At 45.5% G+C, this 22,635-nt stretch overlaps 1 protein-coding gene across 7 annotated transcripts in view; it reads right to left on the bottom strand.

The window, feature by feature from the left end:
* The window catches only part of LOC134348215 (pleckstrin homology-like domain family B member 2), a 308,822-nt gene that overhangs the window by 151,712 nt on the left and 134,475 nt on the right, over positions 1-22,635 (bottom strand). For all 7 annotated transcript variants that reach the window (XM_063051250.1, XM_063051252.1, XM_063051253.1 and 4 more), the window contains 2 exons: positions 10,792-10,935; positions 4,765-4,905 (listed from right to left, as the gene is read on the bottom strand). In XM_063051250.1, coding sequence (XP_062907320.1) covers positions 4,765-4,905; positions 10,792-10,935 — 285 coding nt within the window. The remainder of the gene's footprint in view (positions 1-4,764; positions 4,906-10,791; positions 10,936-22,635) is intronic.

Here is a 22,635-nt window from a genome sequence, read left to right as displayed (position 1 = left end):
AGTGAACATCAGAGGGCAGCACCAAGCAAGCACTGAAGGGCAACACTGCGGAAGGGGCCAACGCCCAACCCAAGAATGGGGTCTTGCAATCACAATAAAAACATCCAAGACGATCATCCACACTGCACACTGTCCATCGGTACACAAGTCCAGGTGACAACACAACAATGGTACACAACAAGTCCAACTCCACTGTTTTTGAGCAATTTACTGATGGGACAGCTCTGCAGTTCTTGTTCTTTCTATCCAGCAGTGACTTGCGATAGTAAAACAAGATGAACAAATACACCTTTGTTTGGACCTGGAGTGGCTGCTACATCTGAGCGCGACACCATCTTGCCAGACCAGTACAGCACAAGAGCAGAACCTTCAGCACACGATGTCTGGGCCAAATTGAACTAAATCTTTTCTGCCTGTACATGATCGCATCAGTCCATTCCCTGCACATCCATGTGAATACCCAACAGCCCCTAAAATGCCACTAATCTATCTGCTTCCATCACTACACCAAGGAGCTCATTCAAGACACTTGGCAGTCTCTGTACACAGACACGTTTAAAGACTGAGGTCCTTTAACACCTGCCGGACGATGCTGAGGATGTTCTACGAGTCTGTGGTGGCCAGTGCTATCATGTTTGCTGTTGTGTGCTGGGGCAGCAGGCAGAGGGTAGCGGACACCAACAGAATCAACAAACTCATTCGTAAGGCCAGTGATGTTGTGGGGATGGAACTGGACTCTCTCACGGTGGTGTCTGAAAAGAGGATGCTGTCTAAGTTGCACGCCATCTTGGTCAATGTCTCCCATCCACTACATAATGTACTGGGTGGACACAGGAGTACATTCAGCCAGAGACTCATTCCTCTGAGATGCAGCACTGAGCGTCATAGGAAGTCACTCCTACCTGTGGCCATCAAACTTTACAACTCCTCCCTTGGAGGGTCAGACACCCTGAGCCAATAGGCTGGTCCTGGACTTATTTCATAATTTACTGGCATAATTTACATATTACTATTTAACTATTTATGGTTCTATTACTATTTATTATTTATGGTGCAATTGTAACGAAAACCAATTTCCCCCTGGATCAATAAAGTATAACTATGACTATGAGTAAACTTTCCCCCATGTCCTCTGGAACTTGACAATTCTATCCTGGGAACATTATTTGATAAGTATACCTTATCAAAGCCTTTCCTGGTTTCATAAACTTCTCTCAGGCCTCCGATATTCCACAGAAACCAGACAAGTTTGTCCAAGTTTCCCTTGAAGCTCATGTCCTCTCATCCTGGTAAAGCTCTTCCCCAGCCTCTCCAAAGTCTCTGCAACTTCCTTGCAATGGGGTGACCAGAAAAGCAAGCCCATGACCAACCCCACTTCTCACCTATTAAAGCGCCAAGGAAGATCAAAATCATCGAGGCAAGAGTGGAGGCGAGCGGCTGCTCAGCGGTGTGTACTGGCCTCTCACTTGCTGCTCCCAGAGGAAGGTGTCTCTGTGTGACGCACTCTCTCTCTCCTTGGAGTCTGGGTCTTGGGCAAGATTTAACTGACGCGGTTTGAGGATTGGACTCTAGTTCACGTTCTGATGTGTTTCCGATTTCTGGTCGCTCCTTGTTTTTGTTATTATTTTGGGCGATTTTGAATTAATTTGGCCTTCAAACAGCAAACACTAAGCTGAACTGAATATGCCTGGATGCTTGATTTTGTGTTTTATATTCTGTGTTTTTCGATCGTGTGCGTGATTTGGTTATTTTTTGGTGCATGGGGCGGGGGGGGGGTTGATGTTTTTCTTTGAATGAATGCCCTGGTTTCTTTGTTTCCTGGCACTCTGTGGGAAAGACGACGCTCACGGTTGTAAACTTTGATAATAACTGTACCTTAAATCTTTCAGTGTAGACTTGGACCCAGGAACATTCTGCACATCAGTTCCATTAAGGATCCTGTTGTTAACTGCATATTTTCCCAAAATACACCACACTTGCCCAGGTTACACTCCATTTGCCATTTCCCTGCCCATATCTCTGTCTGATCTATTTCCTGGTGTGTCCTTCAACAACCCTCCACACTGTTCACAACTTTCTAACTCGTACATTGTCACCCAAGCCATTTACAATTCTATCCTGGTCATCAGCGAAAACTACATTCTGTGTGCAGTGCACTCATTATAACAGGTACACCTACACCTCTAGAAATCTTGATCCCTTTCTCTCTGGTCTCAAATCAATGGGGCTGCCAATTCTGAAATCATTATTGATTGAAGATTAATCAAAATGTGAATTAACCAGCAATACTACATTATAGTTAGTTTTTGAATTCCAAATACCTTTGCTTGTCAGTTATATAAATATTGTGGATGGAAAGAGTTCAAGATCTCTTCAAGGGAACACTAGTATTTGGCCACACACACACAGGCTTGTGCCCACACACGCAACAGGCTCACACACAGGCTAGTGCCCACACACGCAACAGGCTCACTAAAGCACACATCCGGGCAAACAGGCATGTATGTACATTGAGTAACACTTCCCAGATGATTGGGAAGGGATAGTTAAAAGTCTTCTATCATCATTATCTGGCCTCAAAGTTTTCAAAGACTATAAATACATCTGAGCCACTCCAGTTGTTACAACAGTCAACTTGCAGGCAGCAACTTGCAACAATGTAATGCTCAGACACAATCCGGTCCTCTACCCAAGTAGAAAAGGCAGCAGCAGGTCTGTACAGCGAAGAAGAGCTTTGGCCAGCAACCACTCTGGACCTTGTGTAGGAGGGAGGGCTTCACATTTTTGGATCTCTGGGTTCTCTTGCAGGAAAGGTGGGACCTGTACCAAAGGGATGGTTTGCACCTGAACTGGAGGGGGACTAAAATCCTAGTGGGAAGCTTCGTTATTGCTACATGGTGGGGTTTAAACTAGAGCTGGAGGGAGGATGGGAACCAGAGACAAAGTTAGAAATCAAAAGGTTGAGCAAGGTGTGACTAGTATCCTGAGGTGCAACATAGAAGGTGGACAAAATCGGGAAGAGTGAATACAGTACAGGACCGAAGGTGTTATTTTTGAATATGGACTAAAGCAGGCGAACTTGCTGTAGGCATCACTGAATCCTGGTTGAAAGATTGTAACTGGGAGGTTAATGTCCAAGGATATACAATGTATCAAAAGGACAGACAGGAAGGGGGGAGTGTTCTGTTGGTAAAAAGTGAAATCAAATCGTATGATCGTATGATTATATGGTATGTATGTATAACATCTGAAATACATCTTCTGGTAATGTTTGTTGGATGATGAAATTCAATAAAAAAATAAATTACAAAAAAAAAGAAAGAGGTGACATAGGGTCAAGAGGCGTTGAATCATTGCGTATAGAGTTAAGGAACTACAAGGGGTAAAAAGACCCTGATGGGAGGTTTGCAGAGACCCCCAAACAGTAGTAGGGATGTGGTCTACAAATTTCAACATGAGATAGAAAATGCATGTGAAAAGGGCAACGTTGCAACAGTCATAGGGGACTTCAAAATGAAGGTAGTTTGGGAAAATCAGGCTGGTGCTGGATTCCAGGCAGGGGAATTTCTAGAATCCCTGTAAGATGGAATTTTAGAGCAGCTCGTGGTTGAGTGGTTACGATATGTATCCAGTGGTGCCAGCTTCAGGGCTTTAGACGATCTAACTCTCCGGAGGATGCACAGCTGGCACAGCCCTTTATGGATTTAGGACCGTACTGCTAATTGGCAATCATGTTCTGGGCAGCAAGAATTGAGTATTTAAAGAGCACCCGAATGGAGCCTCAGTACCCAAACAGAAATATTATCTAGCATTTTGTTCTGTGCTCAGTTCTCGATCCAGTTTTATTCCAGCACTTGGCCTGCACCAAAGATATACCCACAATCACAAGGAAGGCACACCAATGCCTTACTTTCTTAGAACGTTAAGAAGGTTTGGCATGTCACAGAACATTCAAAAACACTTCCGGTTTTCGCAGGACGCATAATGAGACTTTGATTTCCACATATCACATAACCAACTGCCACCTGCCTCCCCTTTAAAGCACATTTAATCCTTGTAGCATTGTCCTCCACCATTCTATCACTTCCACAAATTAATTTATCAATTGCCCAGCACTGACACAAGGTCACAGATAGAACTCAGAGGTACACAATGCAGAATCAGACCCTTTGGCCTGACGAGTCTGTGCTGGCCATCAATCACCCATTTAAATTCACCTCATTTTGCTTTCCCCATTCCCACCAACTCCCCCCAGGTTCTACCACTCGGCTGATTACCTGCACGTGACAGGAAACGGGAGCACCCAGAGGAAAGCAAAGAACGTGCAAACTCCACACCAATGGCATTTGACATCAGGATTGAGCCTAGGTCTTTGGCACAGTGAAACAGTGGCTCTGCCTTCTGCTCCAGTGTCACCCATTTGGGTGAAAGCTCACGATCCAAATGCTCACATCTCCATCTCCCCAGACAGAATCTTCACTGCCAGCCTTCCTACTCCAACTACAACTAACTGCACACTACATCCCAGTTTCCCCAAAATCATTCCTTTAAGGGAATTTCCTCCACTGCACCCGGATCTTTCAGTATTTAATTTTTAAAATATCGATAGAAATGCTTTTAACTCATTGAGTTAATGGGTAACGCCACAGAAGGCCACGACACATTCAGCTATATCCTAAGTGGTACTTTTATCAGAAAATGTCCACCTATAGAAGAAAACAAAAGCAACTACTTCACAGAACATTTCTTTACAACCATTCCCACCTGTGCCATTTTAGGTGTAAGACTAGCTTCCGCCAGGTCAGTCATCTTTTTGTGTAGTTGTTCAAGCACTTCCTTTTCATATTGAACATGTGACATCTCTGAATCTTGTTCAGCTTCCAATAAAGCTCGTTCCATCTCCATCTGTAAAACGTCACACACAGAAACGTTTATTACAATGGCAGTAGCTGGAAACACCACACACAACGAGTATTATAATGGCAGTAGCTGGAAAGTCAAGGGCAGGAAAAAATGAGTGGGCCCCTTAGCCAAGTCTGGCAAAAAGAGACAATGAGCAACTGACGTTCAATATTTACCTTTGTTTTACCATTAAACTACAACCAGCTTCTAACCCTAACTGCTCCAGATTTCCACCTGTCTTTCATCCCTCACATCCTAGTGAAACAAAGCATAGAAAAGGCTTTCTGCCTTTTCTACTGTCAACCATCCATGTTTTCACTAATCCCATTTTATTCTCCCCCACATTCCCCCATCAATTCCCCTAAGATTTTACCACTCAACCACACATTTTGCAGTGGTCAATCAAACTACCTACCTACACGTCTTTGGGATGTGGCAGAAAACTGACAGTCCACAGGCAGAATGTGCAAACTCTGCACACACAGTGCCACATTGAACCTGGGCCTTTGGAGCAGCTTTACCAGTAACGCCACTATTTAGCCCTTGTGGAATCAAAACATACCCACACCAGGACTTCACATTTCTTGTAGATGATTAATTCACTGGACCACGTTAAATATGTTATATGAGGAGTACTGAAGTAGACTAGGCTCCAGCAGCTAAGTCTCTCCAATGACTTTGTCCACGCGGCTACACAGTGTTATAATTGTACCCACCTCAACCACTTCCTCTGACCCTCCGACAGCTCATTCCAGGTACTCACCACCCTCTACGCAAGATCTTGTCAAAGGGTTTACACCCACTGCCATACCTTCATCTATCTCCTTAGTTACATCTTCAAAGAATTCCAAAAGATGAATTTGACATAACCTCCCACATTGATTATTCCTGATCAGGCCTTGACTATCCAAGATCTTGTCTCTCAGAATTCCCTCCAGTAACTTCCTTAAATCTGAAGTCAGGCTCATTGGCCTGTAGTTCCCTGGTCTGTCCTTGCTCCTCCTCCCACCACCCTCCCCCCACAACAAGTCTTCTTAAACTTGCCGGTGGCTAATGACAAGGTAAATATCTTTACAAGGGCCTCTGCAATTTTTTCCTTGACCTCTTGGAGTGCAGTTAGTCAGGTCCTGGGGACTTACCCATCTTAATGTGCTTCAAGGCTGCAAACACCTCCGTCTGCATAATGTGTGCATGTCCCAAGACCTCACACTACTGACCTTCATTTTCTGACACCACAATATTCTCCTTAGTAAAGACCAAGGAGAAAGTGACATTAAAAATCTCAGCTTTCTCCTGTGGCTTCACACATAGCCAGCCCTGACGGTCTTTAAAAAGACCTCGTCTCTCCCTAGTCACACTTTTCTGTTAATGTAACTGAAGTATCTCTTGGGATTATCCTAACATTGCCTGCCAAACCTATCACACACTCATCTTTTGCCCTCCAGATTTCCCTCTTAAGCCTAGTCTTACACATGTACATGCATTAAGAGATTTATTTGTACCTGGTTTCTTCAACACAATATATATTTCCTTCTATTTCCTTATCTGAGCTTCAATATCCCTTGGTAACCAGGGTCTTACGCCTAACCTTCACCCTAAAAGGAGGACGCTGCCCTTGAACTATTGATATCACCCTTTGAAAAGTTACCAACTGTACAACTGCCTTGGCTTTGTGCATGGAGATCACATCTCACAAACTTGATGGAGTCGTTTGAGGTGTGAATCAACCACTGCTTTTATGATGCCTTGCTGGTGGTGGATGTTATCTACTTGACATTATTTTTCATTAGTAAGCTTTTTCACAAGGTTTCCCATGGTAGGCTGATTGAGAAGGTAAAGATGCAAGGGATTCAGGGTAAATTGCAAGTTTGGATTCAGAACTGACTTGCCCATTGAACACAAAGAGTAGGAGTGGCCAGCTGATACTCTGGCTGGAGGTCCTTGCCCAGTGGTGTTCCTCAAGGATTGGTGCTAGAAGCTGTGTTGTTTGTGATATCTATCAATGATTTGAATGAAAATGTAGATGGGTGGACTAACAAGACTGGTGGAATCATGGACAGTGTAAAAAACTATCAAAGAATTCGGCAGATAATTGATCAGTTTCAGATATGGGCAGAGAAATGGCAGATGGAATTTAATCCAGGGAAGTGTGAGGTGTTTCACTTTGGGAAGTCAAATGGAAGGAAAAAGTATACAGTTAATGGTCGACCCTTGAATAGCATTGAAGTACAGAGAGATCACAGTTCACAAGTTGGTAAAGAAGGTAGGGGTGTTGAGTACAAGAGTAAGGAGGTTATCATCCAGCAACACAAAACTTTAGTCAGACCACACTTGGAGTATTGTGGGCATTTCTAGTCACCCCATTACAGGAAGGGCATTGACAGTGTGTGCAGAAGAGGTTTACCAGAATGTTGCCAGAGTTATAGGGAATGAGCTGTGAGCTTGGGCTGTTTCCCTTTGAGGGTCGGAGACTGACGGGAGACCTGATGGAGGATTTCAAAATTATGAAAGACACAGATAGAGTAAACAGTTAAACTCTGTTTTGAGGATAGAAATGTCAAACACGAGGAGACAAGGTTCCTGGAGTGGTGGTGGGGGGGAATTTAAACACGATGTGAAGGCCATGTTTTTGATGCTGAAAGCAGCAAGTGCTTGGAATGGATTACTAGAGGTAGTTGTGAAAACAAGTGAGAAAGATGGGCATACAAACATGAAGGGAATGGAGGGATATGGAATAGGCTACTAGAGGTAGTTCTGAAAACAAGCTGGTCAATTTTAGATAGACACGTGAAGATGAAGGGAATGGAGGGACATGGATGATAAGCAGGAGGGCATTTAATATAAATCAGAATCAAGATCAAGAAAACATCACAGGCAGAATGGTCTGTTCAGCTGTGTACTGCTTGTGCTCTGTGTATGATATCAACAGCATTCCCTCTATCTGAAACCTCCTAGTCCCTGCCTTTGCCACAACCCCAGGAAGAAAAGAGGATCAGTGGGGAAGATACGAATGATGTGCTGGTTAGGGATAGTTAGATTTGGAACATCCTTGAGGAATTTTGGAGTAATTTATACAAACAAGAGCCAGTCTTTAACGACAAAGAGTAACCAGTTCTGGAATGAAGATCACAGCGGGATGAATAAGCACTGCTATGTGAAGAGAGCTGGCAGGTGGCTCACAGCAGGACCCTGCATGATCAAGAGGTAGGATCTGTAAACTGACAGGAACACAAGACATTGGCCAAACAATTCAGACAATTATGCCATGCAAACTGGCCAACATCAAGCCAGACATTAGACACCTTCAGCTAATTTATGCAGCAGAGATTCAGCTGGTTATTCAGTAATTCTGCACATTGAACATGATCACAGCCATATTTGTTCTGTATAATTAAATGTTTCCTCAAGGGAAAATCTTGCCTGACAAATCTGTTGGAATTCTTTGATGAAATAACAAGCAGGATAGACTAGGGAGAATCAGTGTGTGTCGTGTACTTGGATTTTCAGAAGGCCTTTGATAAGGTGCATACAGGAGGCTGTTTAACAAGCTACGAGCCCGTGGTATTACAAGAAAGGTCCTATCAGGGATACAGCAGTGGCTGACTGGCAGGGAGCAAAGAGTGGGAATAAAGGGAATCTTTTCTGGTTGGCTGTCGGTGACTAGTGGTGATCCACAGGGGTATGTGTTGGGACCCATTCTTTTTACGTTACATGTCAATGACTTGGATGATGGAATTATTGGCTTTGTTGCAAAGTTTGCAGATGATATGAAGGTAGGAGGAAGGACAGGTAGTTTTGAGGAAGTAGAAAGGCTACAGAAGAACTTAGACAGATTTAGAGATTGGGCAAAGAAATGGCAGATGGAATACAGTGTTGGGAAGTGTATGGTCCTGCACTTTGGTAGAAGAAATGAAAAGATCGAATATTTTCTAAATGGAGAGAAAATACAAAAAAAACGAGGTGCCCGATGGACTTGGGAGTCCTTTTGCGGGATTCCCTAAAGGTTAATTAGCAGGTTGGTTCTGTGGTGTGGAAAACAAATGTAATGTTAGCATTCATTTCAAGAGGACTACAATATAAAAGCAAGGATGTAATGTTGAGACGTTATAAAGCACTTGGTGAGGCCTCACTTGGAGCATTGTGAGCAGTTTTGGGCCCCACATCTTAGAAGGCATGTGCTGAAACTCGAGAGGATTCAAAGGAGGTTCACAAAAATGATTCCAGGATTGAATGGCTTGTCATATGAGGAGCATTTAATGACCCTGGGTCTGATTTCACAGGAATTCAGAATAAGAGGTGACTTCACTGAAACCTATCAAACAGTAAAAGGCCTTGATAGAGTGGATGTGGAGAGGATGTTTCCTATGGTGGAAGAGTCTAAGACCAGAGGACACAGCCTCAGAATAGAGGGGAGTCCTTTTAGAACAGAAGCATTTCTTTAGCCAGAGAGTGGTGAATCTGTGGAATTCTTTGTCACAGGCAGCTGTGGAGGCCACGCATTTATGTATATTGAAGGCCGAGGTTGATAGATTCCTGATTGGTCAGGACATGAAGGGACATGGGGAGAAGGCAGGAGATTGGGGCAGATGGAAAATTGGATCAGCCATGATGAAATGATGGAGCAGACTCAATGGACAAAAGGCCTAATTCTGCTCCTATATCTTATGGTCTTATAACTGGGGTACTTATGTTCCAGGGAGCCAACCATCTCAGCAAATATTTGTGAACACCATTTGTTTTTTATCCAAGCATTGTTTTAGCAAAGGTGTTTTGCTAAAGGTATGGTCTTGCCAGTCAAAATGTGCTCCACTGTAAAATAAGTAATTTGATGGAGCAATTTTTTGCATTAAAAATGTTGACGTAACATTCAGTGCTGCTACAAAAAGTTAAAACCGTGGCATTCATAGCCTGTGTATGGATGCCCATGACAATAAACTTTAAATTGAAGTTATCTCTGCCATTGCAACTATCAACAATGTAATCAGTCATCAGCTGTTATCTTTATTCTTAAGTCTATTGAAACTTTTGAATTCAGAGAGAATCGACGTTGAGACTCTCCCAGGGGAGAGTATCCTACTTGGATCCCTGTTTTTGTTGAATAAAGGACTTTTAATTCAGATCATCCATTCCCTCTGACCACTACCATGGCAGCAATATTGACCATCTATAACCATCCTTGGCAAACAAGTAGCTTCCTTGGCCCTCTCTGAGTTGGCCACTCCTTGGCTCTTTCAGAGTGGGCCATAAATCACATAAGGTACGAACAGCAGGTCTGAAGGGCAAAAGTGAAACGGATGGGGCTATTACGACCAATTGGCAGTTTTATAGTCACCATGACTAATTACTGAACTATTTTTTGTAACAGAAAACTAGATGGGAAACTACCTAACGTCAGTTGTAGTAAATACAGGTTACTACTGATGCTGTGTAGATTGGTTACGTGAGCTGGCATGACATTACCCAAGAGGCTGCAGTGGCACAGCACATGGCAATCAGCTTGAGTTCCCTACCTGAGTGCGATCACCACTTCCCTTTACATGCACTGAGGACTTGGACCCGGCTACGTAAGATACAAATCCTTTGTAAGCCAATGACACAAAATATGGGAACCGTGAGAAGGATAGTAATAGATTTCAAGTGGACAGAGACAGGCTGGTGGAATGGGTGGACAGCTGGCGACTAGAGTTTAATGCTTGGGTTCCCAGAAACTTATACTGAGAAATAACTGAAGAGACTGCAAATTCTGGAATCACCTATCTCACTGGTCCTCTTTTCTTGTATGTACTAGCAACATCGCCTTGCCACTTGCAATCCCAAAACAGGATTTTGGCCTGAAACATTGGCAAATCCCTTCCTCCCATAAATACTGCTCGCAGAAATCACTGTCACCTCTTGTGAAGATTCTTCCATTTGGTTGTCCAGCTCTTTGATCTTCAGGTTAATCTCTTCCACCTTGTTTAGGATAGTCATGCATTCTTCATCCAGTTGGTTAAATCTTTCCTTCATGTTCATCTCTGCCAATATCTTGTCTTCCTGAAAGTACAAATTAAATGTATTTATTGACCAACATCTATATCAATCAACTGCAAGTGAACAAGTTGGCCCTGTTGCACATTTCGTTGCATTGTGCTATTGTTTTACCTTGGATTATCTCAGTGCATTGTGTAATGATTTGATCTGTATGAACAGTATGCAAGACGAACTTAAACACAAGAGATTCTGCAGATGCTGGAAATCTAGATCAACAAGTCCTGATAAAGGGTCTGTTTATTCCTCTCTATAGATGCTGCCTGACCTGTTGAATTCCTCCAGCACTGTTTGTGCTTTCAGTCTACACGTGGCAAAAATAAACCAATTCCAATTAAGTAAGATGTTTTGAGTGTCCTGGTGCTCAGTGGGGAATGAGCACCATCGGCCATCACAAGATGAACACAGGACACAGAACAGTACAACACAGGGACCGGCCAATCCTATCAGTCTGCATGTGGTCCAATATCCCTCCATTCTCTGAATGTACCGAGGAACTTCTGAAATGCCCGTTTCACTGCCACTGCTACTGTGTGGTAACCGGAATCTCCAGAGCAGAAGGCCCTGAAATCCTCGGCTTTGCGTGTTTCAGCAGCCAGGGCGAGGTCGAAGGTGCTCGGGAGGCTGTATCGGAGGGGCTGGTCGGAAGCTCAAAGTTTTCGGACGGATGGACTCAGTGTCGGCTGTGGTCGGCTGCTTCCAAGGCATCGGCAAGTTGACGGTGCCTGGAGGTTTATGGCAGGGAGTTTCTCCCTTTTGCCACCTGCTATTGGGGACTCGGGGACTTTTGAGACTTCTTTTTACTGTGCCCATGGTTTGTTCTTCATCAAATTATGGTATTGCTTTGCACTGCTAATTACAACTATATGCTATAATTATGTGGTTTTATCGGTGTTAGTCTTTGGGTTTGTCGTCCTGTTTTCTGTGATATCACTCCGGAGAAACATTGTATCATTTCTTAATGCGCGTATGCATTTTTAAATGACAATAAAAGGGGACTGAGTGCTCTCATAATCTAATATTCACAGGCCGAACTTAAATACCACTATCTTATCTGCCTTCACCACCACCCCTGGTAGTGCATTCCAGGCACCCACCATTCTCTCTGTAAAACATCTTGCCCCTCCTGTCTCTATTGAACTTTCCCCCACACCTTAAATGCATGCTATGTCCTCTAGTATTAGACACTCTAACCTTGGGAAAAAGGTACTTTATCTACACCTTGCATAACCTTATAAACCCCATCAGGTCTGCTCTCAGCCTCTGACGCGCCAGAGGCAACGACCTTAATTTGTCCAAACTCTCCTTGTAGCACATGCCCTCCAGTCCAGGCAACACCCTGGTAAAACTCTTCTGCACCTTCTCCGTAGCATCAACAGCTTTCCCATAAAATGGGGGAAACAGAACTGAAATGCAGTACTTTGTACGCAGCCTAACCAGCATTTTAAAAGCTGCAATGTAACTTCCTGACTCGGTTAACGCCTTGACCAATGGAGGCAAGTACGTCACATGCCTTCCTTACCTGTGAAGCCACTTTCAGGGAGCGAGGGACTTGGACCCCAAGATTCCTGTCCCTGTATCTGCTCGATATTCAGGCCCATACTCAATGTGACTGTGGAACAGGTCTGAGGTGTTGGCCGGGGATCAGTGAGTGGTGTCTTTAGCCCTACTGCAACCACCCTGAAGCACTTTCCCATTAGGAGCAGAACGCAAGGGAGTGTGGATAGGGAGGAAGGTAAAGCAAGGGGGGGTAAGGAGGAGGAGGAGGAGAGGGTAAAGAAGAGGGTGCAGCAAAAAGAGGTAAAGGTAGTAGGGGGAATGGAGGGTGTGGGAGGTATGAATGTGAAGCTAAGCACAGCTCCAATACCATATGTAAATTTGCTGACAACACCACTGTTGCCAGCCAAATCAAAGCTGGCGATGGATCAGCATTTTGGAGGGAGATTGAAAATCTGGCTGAGTGATGCCACAATAACAACCTCTTAACAAGACCAAGGAGCTGATTATTGACCTCAAAAGGAAGAAATCAGAGAGGTCTATGACCAGTCCTTATCGGGTGATGAGAGGTGGAGAGGGCCAACAACTTTAAATTCCTCAGTGTTATCATTTCTGACGATCTGTCCTGGGTCCAGCAGATAAGTGCAATTACAAAGACATCATGGCACTTTCTTAGAAGTTTGTGAAGACTCAGCATGTTAACTGCAACTTTGACAAACTTTTCTAGAAGTGTGGTGAGAGTATATTGACGAGATGCACGATGGCCTGGAATGGAAACACCAATGCCCTTCAATGTAAAAGTCCACAAAAAGTGGGGGACAGCCCAATTCATCACAGGTAAAGCCCTCACATCCACTGAGCACATCTACAAGGAGTGCTGTCACAGGAAAGCAACATCCATCAAGAACCCCCACCACCCAGGCCATGCTCTCTGCTCACTGTTGCCATCAGAAAGAAGGTACAGGAGCCTCAGGACCCACACCACTAGGTTCAGGAACAGTTATTACCCTCAACCATCAGGCTCCTGAACCAAAGAGGATAACTTCACTCAACTTCACTTGCCTCATCTCAAAACCTATGGACTCACTTTTATCTCATGATCTTGATATTTATTGTTTATTTATTATTATTATTATTATTTATTCTCTATTTGCATAATCTGTTAACTTTTGCACACAGCTTGTTTGTCCGTCTGTCGGGTGCAGAGTTTCACTGATTGCATTGTGTTTCTTGGGACTTACTCAGTATGCCTGCAAGATAATGATTCTCAGGTTTGTAGATGGTGACATATATGCAGTTTGATAATAATTTTACTTTGAACTTTGAGAGAGGGAGAGAGAGTGGAAGAATAATGAGAAAGGAGGGGAAGGTGGAAGATGAAGGGAAGGGAATAAGGGATCTGCTGGAGGTAATGAGAATTACAGAGATGGAGGGAGGAAGGAAAGCAAACGGAAAGGCATGAGGGGTGATGAAAGTTCAAAGCAAAGGGAATGGAAGGATCAGGTGATGGAAGAGGAGCAGGGGTGGAGGGGTGGACTTGCAGGAGAGGAGTTCTACTGTGGAGACTCTGACCCAAGTTCTGTGCACTGAAGATCTGTAGCATCAGCACTAGGCAGCTGCTTGGTGCCAGGATGCCAGGGGGAGGCCGCCATTTTCCCACATGGAAGTGATGGTCGTGCATGGATGGCCGGTCGTGCATGCAGCCGGTTACAGTTGCTCCGTAATTTCTCACTTTTAAACTTTTTAACTTAGTTATTTGTTGTATTTTTTTTTCTCACGGTAACACGTTGAAGCTGCACCCTCTCTAACATGCTGGTGGAAAGAGTTTTACTTGTTTTTTTAGCACTGGAATTAGTTACTTTCGGACACGTCTCGTTAGCGTGGCAGCAGGATGGCCGCATTGTGTATTCAAGGGACTGGTTTAGCGAACAGAGCAGCGGACATCCCGGCTGAAATCTGGAGGAAAACACACAGAGGATGCAGAGGGGGATCAAAAAGGCCAGGGAAGAGGACCGGGTCGAGACAACAGAGGCTTATGGAGAAGAGAAGTTATAAGCCGTGTCTCCCCTCTCTCATCATGGGAAATGTGAGATCGCTGGGGAATAAAATGGACGAACTGACTGCGCTTGTCAGGAGTCAGAGAACATTTCGGGAGAGCAGTCTCATGTGCTTCACTGAGACGTGGCTGCACGAGGACATACCCAGGTATGTTAGACAAGTATATGGAGGAATTTAAGGTGGGGGCTTATATGGGAGGCAGGGTTTGAGGGTCGGCACAACATTGTGGGCTGAAGGGCCTGTACGGTGCCGTACTATTCTATGTTCTATCTTCTATACCTGATCAAAGCGTTTCCATAGAGGGCTTCCAGACCGTTCGAGCTGACCGGAATTGCACTGAGAGAGGTAAGCGCAAAGGAGGGGGGCTGGCGGTTCTGGTAAATAACAGATGGTGCAATCCTGGGCATATTACGATCAAAGAACGGGTCTGTAGCCCAGATATTGAACTTTTTGCTGTTGGACTCCAGCCATATTATTTGCCAAGGGAAATCTCGCATGCAATTGTGGTTGTTGTGTACATCCCTCCCTCTGCCAACCCGACGTCGGCATGTAACATCATTTACACTGTCATAGCCAGATTACAAACGCAGCACCCGAGTGCCCACATTACCATCTCAGGTGACTTCAACCAGGTTACCATGGCTAGAACACTGCCCAACTTCACGCAGTATGTGAGCTGTACAACCAGAGGGGAGAGGACTCTGGATTTGATGTACGCTAACGTTAGGGATGCATACAGCTCCTCTCCCCTCCCCCCACTGGGAAGGTCAGATCACAACCTGGTGCATCTAAAACCCTGCTACGTGCCTCTGGTGAAGAGTAAACCTGCAACCTCGAGGACAGTGAGGAAATGGTCGGAGGAGGCTTATGAGGCGCTCCAGGGTTGTTTTGAGGTGACAGACTGGCAGGCACTCTGTGAGCCACATGGGGAGGATATTGATGGGCTCACAGAGTGCATCACTGATTACATCAACCTCTGTGTGGACTGCAATGCTCCGACAAGAACTGTCCTTTGTTATTCAAATAACAAGCCATGGGTGACAAAGGACATTAAGGACATCCTGAACGCTAAAAAGAGGGCGTTTAGAGATGGAAATAGGGAGGAGCTGAGGGCAATACAGAAGGACCTGAAAGCCAGGATCAGGGAGGCTTAAGACAGGTACAGGAGGAAGCTTGAGTGGAAACTCCAGCAGAACAACATGAGAGAGGTCTGGAGGGGGATGAGGACCATCACTGGGTTTCGGCAAACTAGCAACAGAGGAGCTGAAGGCAGTGTGGACAGGGCCAATGAACTTAACCTGTGCTTTAACAGATTTGACATTGTGGCCCCTGCCCATCCCCCACATGAGTCATCTGTTGTCGGCCCCCAACCAACACATATTCCACTCTCCCCTCCTACCCCTCCTCACAGTCCCCCACCCTGCTCTCATGACTATACCCCTTCCCCACACAAAACCACCACGATGGGCTTCACAGCTGAACAGGTGAGAAGACAGCTGAAATGTCTCAACCCAAGCAAGGCTGCAGGACCAGATGGTGTCAGTGCTAGGGTGCTCAAAGCCTGTGCCCCTCAGCTATGTGGAGTACTTCGCCATGTATTCAACCTGAGCCTGAGGCTCCAGAGGGCTCCTGTACTGTGGAAGACGTCCTGCCTCGTCCCTGTGCCGAAGATGCCGCACCCCAGCGGCCTCAATGACTACAGACTGGTGGCATTGACCTCCCACATCATGAAGACCCTGGAGAGACTTATTCTGGAGCTGCTCTGGCCTATGGTCAGGCCACACTTAGATCCCCTCCAGTTCGCCTACCAGCCCTGACTAGGAGTTGAGGATGCCATCGTCTACCTGCTGAACCGTGTCTACGCCCACCTGGACAAGCCAGCGAGCACTGAGAGGGTCATGTTTTTTGACTTCTCCAGTGCGTTCAACACCATCCGCCCTGCCCTGCTGGGGGAGAAGCTGACAGTGATGCAGGTGGATGCTTCCCTGGTATCATGGATTCTTGACTACCTGACTGGCAGACCACAGTATGTGTGCTTGCAACACTGTGTGTCCGACAGAGTGAACAGCAGCACTGGGGTTCCACAGGGGACTGTCTTGTCTCCCTTTCTCTTCACCATTTACACCTTGGACTTCAACTACTGCACAGAGTCTTGTCATCTTCAGAAGTTTTCGGATGACTCCGCCATAGTTGGATGCATCAGCAAGGGAGATGAGGCTGAGTACAGGGCTATTGTAGGAAACTTTGTCACATGGTGTGAGCAGAATTATCTGCAGCTTAATGTGAAAAAGACTAAGGAACTGGTGGTAGACCTGAGGAGATCTAAGGTACCGGTGAACCCTGTTTCCATCCAGAGGGTCAGTGTGGACATGGTGGAGGATTACAAATACCTGGGGATACAAATTGACAAATAAACTGGACTGGTCTAAGAACACTGAGGCTGTCTACAAGAAGGGTCAGAGCCGTCTCTATTTCCTGAGGAGACTGAGGTCCTTTAACATCTGCCGGACAATGCTGAGGATGTTCTACGAGTCTGTGGTGGCCAGTGCAATCATGTTTGCTGTTGTGTGCTGGGGCAGCAGGCTGAGGGTAGCAGACACCAACAGAATCAACAAACTCATTCGTAAGGCCAGTGATGTTGTGGGGATGGAACTGGACTCTCTCACGAAGGTGTCTGAAAAGAGGATGCTGTCTAAGTTGCATGCCATCTTGGTCAATGTCTCCCATCCACTACATAATGTACTGGTTGGGCACAGGAGTACATTCAGCCAGAGACTCATTCCACCGAGATGCAGCACAGAGCGTCATAGGAAGTCATTCCTGCCTGTGGCCATCAAACTTTACAACTCCTCCCTTGGAGGGTCAGACACCCTGAGCCGATAGGCTGGTCCTGGATTTATTTCATATTTTACTGGCATAATTTACATATTACTATTTAACTATTTATGGTTCTATTACTATTTATTATTTATGGTGCAACTGTAACGAAAACCAATTTCCCCCGGGATCAATAAAGTATGACTATGACTATGATGGTCACCCTGGTCAGCCCACTCTTGGAAGCTTTGACAAGGCAGGCCTTCCCTGAAAGTCAGGCTGCTTCACTGCTGTGCAGTTGCAGCCTCCATACAGCAGTAACACAATTACTCTCATTCTATTCCCACACCATCACACTGACACTGGTCCACCACAGGAAATTTTCAGCCCAGTGGCCCTATGTCGACACCTCAGCAGACGAGTTTATTGTCCTGTATGGTGAGATATTGCTGCACTGGAAAACACACAGCAGCAGCACAGTCATCTGAGCTCCGATAGCACAAAGACGAAGAATTATACAGAAATTATGCAAGGCGATGAAGAGATACGCCCATGGTAGAGTAAGAAGTGTGCATTGACGGGTTGGTTTGTGGTGCTTACTGTAGGAAAGCAGCTGTTCCTGAACCAGGTGGTGTGACACTTTAGACTTCTGTACCTCAGTAAGAACATGGCATGACTCAGGTGATGGAGACCCTCAATGATAGATGACACTTTCTTGATACAGCACCTCCTGCAGATGGGGAGGGTAGAGCTCATGAAGAATTGGGCTGGGTCCACTGCTCTTTGCATGGTCACTTCCCCTAGTTCAACAGTTCAGCACATGGATGAACAACAGAGGCTACCACTGTCTACATCCCCTCCTTGCCCTGCACCTACCATCCACACCTCCACATACCAATTGCTTTCGTCCCCAGCCCCCACCTTCCACCAACTCCTCGGTCATCATGGACTCACCTTCACTACTGAGCAGGTGAGAAGGGCTCTGGGGAAACTCAGATGTGACAGACACAGGACCAGACGGTGTGACCCCCACGGTCATGAAGGAATGTGCTGAACAACTGCATGGAGTTCTCCAGCACATTTTCAATCTGAGTCTCAGCCTGGAAAGGGTACCGACTGTGTGGAAAACAACATGTGTGATCCCAGTACCCACAAAGGGCCAACCGAAAGTCTTGAATGACTATAGTCCAGTGTCCCTGACCTCACACATCATGAAGACCCTAGAGAGGCTGGTCCTGACTCACCTCCGACCCCTGGTTAGATCAGTCCTCGATCCCCTGCAGTTTGCCTACCAGGAGCACTTTGGGGTCAAGTACCAGGGGGGTGCACCTGGACGATAGACTTGAGTGAAGGACAAACAGAGGCTGTGTACAGGAAGGACCAGAGTCGCCTCTACTTCCTGAGAAGACTGAGGTCCTTTGGAGTATGCAGGCCCCTCCTTCACTTATTCTACATGTTCTTCTATGCAGTGGTGTGCTGGGGCAATGGCATCAACAGGGGTGATGTCAACAGGCCCAATAAACTGATTAGAAAGGCTGGCTCTGTTATAGGAGTCAAACTGGACACACTGAATGCTGTGGTAGAACAAAGGACCCTATGGAAAATCCTGGCATTTCTGGACAATGTTTCTCACCCTCTGCATTCCACCTTGACTGAACAGAGCAGCACTTATAGACTAATAGACTAAGACAACTGTGCTGCTCCAAAGAGTGCTATATGAGGTTATTCTTACCCTCAGCCATTCGGCTCTATAATGAATCAACCTAAGGCTGGGGAAGTGATGACCCCCTCCTGTTAGACTGTTTGTGGTAAATTATTTTTTTATTCTTTCTTACTTCTCTTCTAATATTTGTATATTTGTATATCTGTGTACTTGTTAATGCTGCTGTGACACTAAATTCCTTTGGGATTGAAAAAGTTTCTATCTATCCATCTCCTCTCTTCAGGAGGGATGAGTTGACAGAGGCATAGTTGGGATAAGTTGAAGCCCTGAAAGAACAGGGCCGAGAGAATGGAAGCAGATAGGTAAATGTAAGCAACAAGGAACGGCTGTATTAGGGAAAGGGGTCACTAACTCTGGCCTGCCCACCTCTCGGTGCAGGTCACAGGTGGGCTGATCGGATTTGGGCCTGGATGACTGAGGAATTAGCTGCTGCTTATCTCATGAGGACATCAGGGAGTGAGAGCAAGAGCATGACAGAGGGAGAGAGATGCTGGTAGTTGAGATGGCAGAGGCGAAAGACAGCTCTGGGAAAGATGTCGAGTGAGACAGCAAAGAGTTCATTCTTCTGAGTATAATGAAAAGTTCAGACTGGGAACGAGAAGGACAAATAGGGCAGAGTTTTCTCCATAATTTCCACCACCTACAATGGGATCCCACCATTAAGCACATCGTCCTTTCCCTCACCCTCCTCTTTCCATGATAATCATTCCCTTGTCCACTCATCCCTCGCCACAGATCTCCCTCCTGGCACTTATCTCTTCAAGCAAGACCACTGCTACACATGCCCCGACACCTCCTCCTGCACCATCATACAAAGCCCCAGGCACTTCACCTGAAGTCTGACAGGGTCACCTATTATATCCACTGCGGTCTCCTCTATATCAGTGAGACCGACATAGATTGGGGAATCTCTTTGTTGAGTACCTTCACTCCGTCCATTGTAAAAGCTGAGCCTTCCCGGTGGCGACTCATTTGAATTTGACATCTCATTCGTATTCTGACATGTTAGTCCAAGTCCTCCTCTTCGGCCACGATGAGGCCACATTCAGGTTAGAGGAGCAACACCTCATAATCCAGCAGCACTGATTTCTCTAAGTTCTGGTAATTCTTTCTCCTTCCTCTTCTCTCTTTATCCATACCCCATTCTTCTCCCGACTCACCTCTTCTCTTCACCTGCCCATAACCAGCTCCGTGCCCTTCCTTCTTCTCTTTTATACATGGTCCACCATCCTCTCCCATCAGATTCCTTCTTTGGCACTTGACCTCTTCCACCGACCATCTCAGAGTTCGTTAATTCTTCTTTCCTCAGCTGGTTTCACCTGTCAACTGTCAGCATGTACTCCTTCCTCTCCCACCCCCTTCACCTTCTTATTCTGGCCTCTCACCCCTTCTTTTCCAGATCTGATGGAGGGTCTTTGCCCAAAATATCAACTATTCATTCATTTCCATAGATGCTGCCTGACCTGCTGAGTTCCTCCAGTATATTATGTCTGTTGCTCTGGATTTCCAGCATCTGCAGAATCTCTTGAACGAAGGATAAATACAGAGACAGGAAACAGAATCCTACTGTTCTTCTGTTGGAGAAGAGGCAGTCAGGGTAAGGAATGTCCGTTACTGATTAATGTTCCGGCATGCCAGTAGTGTTATCTTTGGGAGTGAGGGAAGTTTCCCATTTCATTGGGAAAGCAGTGACTGTAGTCTGGAGGATTCTGCATCTGTTGATCATTTGGAAATGATGGCTACAGGGGAAGTTCAGATATATCTCTACTGCTATGTCTTCCTCCACTCGATGAGGGGAGGCCGCACCCCAAGTCACCAAGGACTCTGCAGAGATGCTTCCTTTTAAACTGCACGTGAAAGGTTGTTGACACCCAGATGCATAATGTTACATTTCTCAGGTCCGAGGGGAAATGCTGCAGATGTTGTTTTGCCAGGCTGTGACATATCACATTCTAGCCTGTTATAGATTCACCACAATCTCCGTCTTCCTTCCGGAAATTTCATTTCTAAGGATGGTATCACTATTCAAGCTTCCTACTCACCCTGTCACCCTACACACAACTGCCTTCAAAGAGGAATGTTAAATGGAACACTACTTTCTGATCTCAGTCCAAATGGTTCAAATGGTTCCATTTATTATCAGAGAATGTATACAGTATTCAACCTGAAATTCTTAGTCTTCGCAGACATCTCTGAAAACAGAGGAACCCCAAAAGGATGAACAACAGAAAAACATTAGATCCCCAAAGCCCCTTCCCCACGCAAGCATCGACGCATCAACCTCTGCATCGATAAATAGACCCAGGAAAGCAACTCCAAAACTTGAGAGCTCAGAGGAAACATTCTCAGCAGCCCGACGTCCAGTTGCCCAAACCCACCCATCTCTTCAGTTCAAAAGCAGCAAGCGTGCCAAGTCCAAAACTCTTCTTCAGGGAATCACAGAAGAAAGGAAAACTACGCATCTTGCCTCCACAACCACTCCACGCACCCACAACTCTCTGTGTAAAGAAATCTCCTTCGCAGATCTCTTTCAAACTTGCCCCCTCTAGTACGAGCCACTTTGTTATAAAGATACAGCTGTCTACTCTATCCTTCTCAGTTTTATAACATTCTTCAGATCTCCTCTCAGCCTCCAGCACTCCAGAGAAAACTAATTAAGTTTTCTCTGATAGCACATGCTTTCTAATTCAGGCAGCATTCTGTTAAACCTCCTGTGCACTCTCTCCGAAGCCTCCATCCTTCCTGTAATAGGGAGACCAAAACTGAATGCAATTCTCCAGATACTGCCCAAACAAAATTTTATAAAGCTGCAGGCTGCAGATGTTATTCCTAGTTGTGTGTCCTTTGCACAGGGGCAGTGGTGGAAGCACCTATTCTGTTTCCATCCATGTCATTACCTGGTCTCTTCTACGACAGTGCAACTTGTGTTTAAAAACTTCCACGCACTCTTGTGGCTTCCCTGACAGTGCTGTGAAATATGTTCCATGTAGTTCCTAACACTGCTGTCATGACAAACAGCTTCTCTCCCTATGGTAACAAGACACCACACCATTTTAATGGCAAGAAATTTTGTTCTCACAGTTCCAAAGAAATAAACTGGCCAAGGAAAATGAGGTTTTATTTCTCATGACAGCTTTGTTTTCCAAGTTTTTTTTCAAACTACAAAGTTGTTGGAAATCTCAAATAAGAAACAAAATGCTGAAAAACTCAGCATTATTTGCTCTGCAGCGCCACTAGAATTGGGCTGCAGACAGTTCTAACAAAGGGTCACAGGTCCAGATATTGACTGTTCCTCTCTCCACAGATGCTGCCTGACCTGCTGAGTGTTTCCAGCACCTTATTTCCCCTGAAACTGTGTTTTAAAGGGTCAATAGTCAGAGTTAAACAGCATGCATACAGGTCCTTTGCCCCATCAAGTCCACAGTGACCACCAAATACCCACCTACACACTCCTTTTCACTCTCCTCACGTTACCATCAATTGTCCCGATTCTATCCCTCTCCTGCACACTCCTGGCAATTAACCTGCCAAACTAGACGTTTCTAGGGTGTGGGAGAAACTAAGGTACCTGGGGGAAACCCACATAAACACAGGGAGAACATGCAAACTCC

The sequence above is a fragment of the Mobula hypostoma genome, chromosome 6 (assembly GCF_963921235.1).
Source record: "Mobula hypostoma chromosome 6, sMobHyp1.1, whole genome shotgun sequence".
NCBI lineage: Eukaryota > Metazoa > Chordata > Chondrichthyes > Myliobatiformes > Myliobatidae > Mobula > Mobula hypostoma.
This window is presented reverse-complemented; position numbering and strand designations above follow the sequence as displayed.